We start from the raw sequence: 7,187 nt of genomic DNA, 5'->3' as shown, positions 1-7,187 counted from the left end.
AACCAACAGATCTGTGTTGGAAGAAGTGCAGCCAGAGTGCTCCTTGGAGGCCAGGATGGCCAAACTTGATCTCTCGTACTTCGGACATATTGTCAGGAGGGACCAGTTGCTGGAGAAGGATATCATGTTTGGTAAGGTGGAGGGTCAGAGAAAAAGAGGAAGACCCCCAGAGAGATAGATTAGACAAGTGGCAGCATCAATGGTCTCAAGCATGGCAACAATTGTGTGGTTCGCCCAAGACTGGGCAGTGTTTCATTCTGCTGTGCATAGGGTCGCTATGAGTCAGTACCAACTTAATGGCACCTAACAACAACAACAACAACATATTATCAATGGAAAAATTAAAGCAAAAGGACGTTAAGCGGTTTATCCAAATGTGGTCACATGTTGTGCCCACATGCCATAACACCGCCACCCCCATTTCACGCCACGACACTATGACTTTCCTTAGAAGACTCTCCCATTTCCTCCAAGATACCGCTATCCTACAATTTTTATGGCGATGATACCCCCTTCTGGGTCCAGGCCAGCCCCAGTGCATTTGCCTGCTTGGTCTGAGTACAGAACGCAAGGCGATCCCTGGGCGTTTAGTGCAGCACTCACGTTTCTTCTTCACTGAGACCAGAACAGCAGCTCTCCTATAGAGAGCGGAAAGCCCATTCCGATGTGCAGTGGCTTCTCTTACATGTGGCCGTTCTGGTCCTGTGCTTGTAGCTCTGCCAAGATGATTTACTGCACCACAATCTTGTAAGGGATTGTGTAAAACCATCCACCAGGATTAAATGACCTTGTGTGGAATCAGTTGACTATTATGCAAATTAAATGACTGTGGCCTACTGAGGGGATTGGTTACTTCATGATACTGGTAGGAGGAACTTGACTTGAAATTGACAAAGGGTACCCTTACATATCGAATATACCATAAATTGTCAAAAAAAAAAAAAAGCAAATCTGTCTTGGAAGAAGTATAGCCAAATTGCTGCTTAGAAGTCAGGTTGTTGAGACTTTATCTCCTGTATTTTGGATATGTTATCAGGAGGGCCTCGTCCCTGGAGAAGACCATCATGCTTGGTAAAGTAGTAGTTGTTAAGTGCTGGCGTTGGTTCCAAATCAGATTGGCCCAGTGTAGGGTTTCTGAGTAATAGCTGGTGAGTTTGAACCACCAATCTTGCAGTTAGTAGTCCTGTGCTTATCCTACAGCAGTTGGAAAAAAAGAGGAAGACCCTCAATGTGATGGAGTAATAGTGTGGCTGCACCAACAGGCTCCAATATAAGAAGGATTGTGAGTTAGCCACAGGACTGGGCAGTGTTTCCTTCTCTATGAGTTGTAACTGACTCCATGACACCTAACAACCACAACAGCACACTGACATCAAGGCCAATCCCACAGAAGTTGAGGGGGGCCCTCACCACCATCAAAAAGAGCCTGCAGTGGAGTGTGTTCTTTAGACCTGGGGTTCCAGTGCTAAGAACCTAAGAGACCTCTGTCCAGGTGTAAGAGTGGTGACAATGAGGGCTGTGAAGTGGCACCGGACAATGCGGTAACATGAGCAGCAGCTGCTAGAGCCTGGGAGCCAGGAGACCCATGAGAGGCAGCTGCAGTGGTCTTGCAACCAATGGAGTTAGAAAGAACTGAGCACCTTCAAACAGGAAGCTTGCTGGTAGAGAGGGGTGCCTCTGTGCACTTGTTGGGGGGAACTAAAGAACTTGCCTGAGTAGGGCAGAGGCCAAGAGAAGGGCTGGCAGTAGGCACAGGAGAGAAGTTGAGAGCTATCTTGTTTGGAAGCTGTCCTGACAGAAGAACTGCCTTCTGTCTCCTGAGTTACTTCCCTAATTAACCACATAATTTTCAGTATTGTCTTTGAGTTCCGTGTGGCCGCTGCAACAAACCCAGCAGAGAAATCGAGAATGTGGCTTATTAAGTAAAAGTGGAATTTATTGTCTCACATTAACTGAAAAGTGCATGGGGAGCCAACTTTTAAATACAGTTCGATCTAGGTGCTCAAATAAACACCTGTGATAAGATTCTTAAGATTCAATAGTAATTGTTACCATGACTAACTGCGACTGTCACAATTGTAAAGGTAGAAGTTTTGTAACAAAAATGGGGGAGTAGTTAATCTTACAGTCCAGAAACAGAGGACCCTAGGACCATCAAGGGAGAAGAGCACAAACAGAATGTGGGACCTTATCCAGAGATGGAGGCAGAGATGGGGACATGGAGATTTGTCTCACGTTAACTGAGAAGTACATGGGGAGTTTGTATGTAGGGTAGGATGAGGTATCGCTATTGGCAAAAAAGTTGGAGGGTGGAGGTATGTCTGAGCTCCACCTCACAGGAATGAGTTCAGTGCTGATGGTGATTCTTATACCCTATGAAGTTAGAACACGGCTGCTGCTACTAGACAGCAATAGGAAAGCAGAGCTGAAGAGTGGAGGGAAACAGGTGTTTATCTTTATCTTTTTAAAAGTTTTTATTGTGAATTGAGTCAAACTTTACAGGGCAGATCATCAATTTTACATAAATCATACACCGTGTTTCATTACAATGATTATAATCCCCTCTGTGTACCATCAGAAAACAGTATTTCTATTCATTTTAGCTTTAAAAAAAAAAAAAAAACAGGCATATATAATAATTTACATCACCAAAGGGCACATTCTGCATGTCTGCCTCCTGGCCACCAGCTTTCAGTCCCTCTCTTTCCATGAATCTAGAGTCCTCAACTGCTCCCTCTCTCCATGTTCCCATCTCTGCCTCCATCTCAGGTGTGGCCCTGCATTCCGCTTGTGCTCTTCTCCCTTGATGGTCCTAGGGTCCTCTGTTTCTGGACTGTTGTTGTTGTTGTTAAGTACCATGGAGTCGGTTCCAACTCATAGTGACCCTGCACAGGGTTTCCGAGGCTGTAAATCTTTACGGGATCAGAACGCCTCGTCTTTCTCCCGCGGAACCACTGGTAGTTTCTGGACTGTAAGATTAACTTATCACCCATTTTTGTTACAAAACTTCTACCTTTACAATTGTGACAGTCGCAGTTAGTCATGATAACAATTACTATTGAATCATATGAATCTTATCACAGGTGCTTACTTATTTGAGCACCTCAATCTAACTGTATTTAAAAGTTGGCTCCCCATGCGCTTCTCAGTTAACATGAGACAATAAATTCCATTCTTACTTAATAAGCCAATTTGAGCTGTGTTTCTGTCACCCAAAGTATCCTGAAGAACGGACTATGGGCTCATAGCTAATAGTAGCAGAGATGGGATCTGAAAGCAGATCTCTAACAGGCTCAATCCACGATGTCCTGGGAGTATTCTGTAGCTTAATCCAGAAGCTGCCCTCTGAGTCAGGCATTTGGGTTTGACTTTTTTTCATGCATTTACCTTTGCTCTCTTTCAATGGTGGAGCAAACAAGGAAGGTGCAACTGAGTGGCCTCTGTAAATCCATCCAGATGATTTCAGACAGTGCTCATTTCATATTAAGAAGGAAACAAAACAGGCTTCCTGGGTTCAGGTCCCACTGCAGACCCTAGACAACAGGGGAAGGGGCATTTCCTTGGTCCTATTTCCTGGGAGTTCAGCCTCTCTGCCAGAAGACTGATTGTTGTTGTTAAGTGCCGTCGAGTCGGTTCCGACCCATAGCGACCCTGTACAGGGTTTTTGAGGGTGTAAATCTTTACAGGAGTAGAAAGCCTTATCTTTCTCCCGCGGAGCGACCGGTAGTTTCGAACCGCTGACCTTAAGGTTTGCAGCCAGATTCGTAACCACTATGCTACCAGAGCACCTTAGAAGCCAGGTACTAGGGTTCAAAGCTCAGTTCTACCACGGCTGTGTGACCTTAAGCAAGCAGCTAAACTTGCCTGTCCCCCACTTTCCTCACATTAAAAATTGGTGGGTAGTAGTGTCTGTTTTCCTGCAGTTAAAGTGATTAACGAATTAGTTTGCAAAAAAATGATGAGTGGTGCTTGTAAGGAATGTCATCAGTGTCCCAAGGTTGGCCCTTCCTCTTCCAGGTCTTGTCACCCTCCGAATGCCTTCCCCTCCTCTCCTCACTCCCCCCTCCCCCATCCCATACACTTCTGAATGAGAAGCTGCTTCCACTTAATCCCTTGCCAGCCATCATAGCAGGTTTGTTTCTTTCAGGGCATCTTCCCCATATCTAATCCTTTCTTTTTGGGCTTCTTTTCTTCTCTTTTTAACTCAGGTCGTGTTGTTAAGTGCCTTAAGTGGGTTCTAACTCAGAGAGGCCCTGATAGGGTTTCTGAAGAATGGTTGGCAGGTTTGAACCGCCGATCTTACAGCGCCACAACAGAGCTCCTAGCTAAGGCCAAAGCACCCCGAAAGGGGAGGTTACCTAGTATGTGTTGTTAATTCTGTTATTTCCCCAGCTCCTAACTTCTGCCTGGTACACTGTAGGTGTTCAATAAATACTGGCTTGGATAAATGACGCCAGCACGCCTCAGGGGCCACTATTGTCCTAGGGCCTGATACGCCACTACGATTTGTTGGCGGGGGTAGGGGGAAGGGGAGGTGGAGTTGGTGGCGGCAGCCAGGATGCGAACATTTTCTCTTCCCCTTCATAACTAACTTCACGTCGCTCTACAGAGGCGCCCTGGACTGGCCACCGCCCCGGAACCCTAGCCTTCCCCGTCTGCCTTAGGGAAGGGAGGCTGGGGTGGCCCGCGAGAGGCCAGTGCCAAGAGCGCCCTGAAGTCCCTCCCGCCGCTCGCGTAGCTTTAAGGCGGAGGCTAAGGAGCGGGCCCACCCCGCCCGCCTGCTCTACTCCTCGGCTCCAGACTTCGGCATTTCCTCTCCGCTAGTTGGCGCGGCCTCGCCTCTCCAAGGAAGAGGAAACTCCGGAGCCCGTGTAACGGGAAAGAACGAGGAGCGGAGTGGCGGAGAGGCCGGGGTCCGAGTCAGGAGGGGCGCTCAGGGTAGGCGGCGGGCCGGCTCGGGACAGAAGCTGGCTGAGGGCAGCGCGCCGGGCCGCCGGGCGGGGAGGGCTGCCGGGCCGGACACAGCGCTCAGGCGGAGTACAGGGCGGGCCGCAACTGGAAAGAAAACTTGAGTTGGGAGTGGAGGCCGAGCTGGAGAGCGGCTTCCCCGGGCCCTGCAAGGCGAAGGCGGCTGCCGAGGTGAAGGAGCCGGTGCCGGCGCCACCAGGGGCGCTCGGGCGCTGCGCGCATGCTGGGCCGGGGGCGCAGCCGGGGCTCGCGCCCTGGGCTGCTCAGCCGCCGCTGCCCCGGGCGCCCAGCATGTCCGTTCACTACACCCTGAATCTGCGGGTCTTCTGGCCCCTGGTAACCGGCCTGTGCACCGCCCTCGTGTGCCTCTACCACATCCTGCGTGGAAGCGGGGGCGCCCCGACCGAGCCCCCCGACGGCGCGGACTGTGACTTCTCGGTGCTCAAGGCAGCGGTCTTGCTGCTTCTGGGTTACGTCCTGCTGCGCTGCCGCCACGCTGTCCGCCAGCGCTTCCTGCCTCGGCCCCCCCGCTTGGCTGGCCACCCCGCCTTGTCCCCAAGGCCCTTCAGAGAACCAGGCCTTGGCATCTTGCTGGAGAGTTTCTACGAGCACGAAGTGCGCCTGTCGCCACACGTGCTGGGCCACAGCAAGGCTCACGTCAGCCGGATCGTGGGCGTACTGGTGAGGGCTGGTCGCGCCCGGACGTCCCCAGGCCCCATACCCGGTGGGGCTCTGGCCTTGGCTTTCCGCGGAGACTTCATCCAAGTGGGCAGCGCCTACGAGCAGCATAAAATCCGCCGGCCCGACGGCTTCGACGTGCTCGTGCCGCTGCGCCTCCCGCCGCTGGTGGCTCTGGAGCCGCGGAGCTTAGGCGCCGAGCCCGCGCTAGCCCCGGCTTTCCGTGGCTGCTTCTTGTGTGCCCTCAAGATTCCGCCTGCGCCATCTGGGGGCCCTGCAGGCGGCAACTGGCTCCGGGACTGCAAACCCTTCACCGACGGCTTCTGCGTGGACGTGCGCGGGCGGCGACACCTCTCCGCCACGCTGGTGCTGCGCTGGTTCCAGTCGCACTTGCAGCGCTCTTTGGCCGCTGTGCGCTACAGTCTGGAGGAGCGCTGCCGGGTCAGCCTAACTCTGGGGGGCCTAGAACAGCCGCCCACCCTGCACATCCTGCCTTGCCGCACCGATTATGGCTGCTGCCGCCTTTCCATGGCTGTGCGTCTCATTCCTGCAGTCCATCTGAGCGACGGCGTGTTCCTCGTGGCGCCCGCGCTGCCACCGTCGTCCACCGGGCCTTTGTCGGAGCTTCCCGGAGGCTTGCACCCCGAAGCGCTGTGGGGCGTGAACACAGCGCGCCAGGAGCAGAAACTGCTGAGCTGGCTGCAGGAACGGGCCCCTTCTGGTGCCTGCTACCTCAAGTGCTTACAGTTGCTTAAGGCCCTTAGAGACCTGGGCGCCCGCGGGCTGGACCCGACGGCTGCCACCCAGTGGGGGCGCATTCTGTCCTCCTATGTGCTCAAGTCAGCGCTGCTGGCGGTGCTACTGGGCCAGGGGCTCCCGGCGCACGCTTGGGACGAGGTGCATCTAGGCGAGCGCTTGGAGGAGGTGGTCCGATTTCTTAGGGACTGCCTGCTTCAACGTCGCACGCTCTTCCACTGCGTTCTGGGCCCTGGCGGAGCAGCCGCCGAGGTGGGCCCTCTGCCTAAGGTGCTGCGTGAAGCCAACCCTGTCGACCTACTGGCACCTTTCGACCAGCGCGCTCGGGAGCTTGCAGCAGTACGGTTGCTGTCCACTTGGCGAAGATTGCCCCAGCTTCTCCGGGCCTACGGGGGTCCGCGCTACCTGGCCAGGTGCCCTTCACCCCGGAATCAGCGCACCCAGGCATTCCCTGAAGATGAACCATAAACCCTGACAACACCCTCATCTGGCGAACTGCTCCTTAAACCTTTCCGGCGGCATGGAGTGTGGGGAGGGCAGTTAAAGTCTCTAACTTGAAAAAGGTACTGGGAAATTTGGAGGAAGCCACAAGCGTGGGTGGCTTAAATGTCAAGCTGTTATCATTATGTCACTTTGCTCACGCCCACCTGGGTGTCCTGGGAAAGCTATGGAAAGACACCCAACTGCAGCACCTAAGAATTGGTCCCAACGTTGTGCTGGGTGTAATGATTCTGTAGAATCTGGTAGAGGAAGCATCAGCTAGCTGCAAGAGAAAGCTCCCACTG

The 7,187-nt window shown here is 53.1% G+C and overlaps 1 protein-coding gene across 1 annotated transcript; it reads left to right on the top strand.

Annotated features, from left to right (window-relative positions):
- Positions 1–5,259: 5,259 nt before the first annotated feature.
- On the top strand, positions 5,260–6,870 carry ITPRIPL2 (inositol 1,4,5-trisphosphate receptor interacting protein-like 2). The gene has a single exon (XM_006875949.1). The coding sequence runs from the start codon at positions 5,260–5,262 to the stop codon at positions 6,868–6,870; it is 1,611 nt and encodes a 536-aa protein (XP_006876011.1).
- The last annotated feature ends 317 nt before the right edge of the window (positions 6,871–7,187 follow it).

The sequence above is a fragment of the Chrysochloris asiatica genome, unplaced genomic scaffold (genome assembly GCF_000296735.1).
Source record: "Chrysochloris asiatica unplaced genomic scaffold, ChrAsi1.0 scaffold00348, whole genome shotgun sequence".
Classification (NCBI taxonomy): Eukaryota; Metazoa; Chordata; class Mammalia; order Afrosoricida; family Chrysochloridae; genus Chrysochloris; species Chrysochloris asiatica.
Note: the sequence above shows the minus strand (reverse complement) of the source record. Positions and strands in the feature narration are given on the sequence as shown.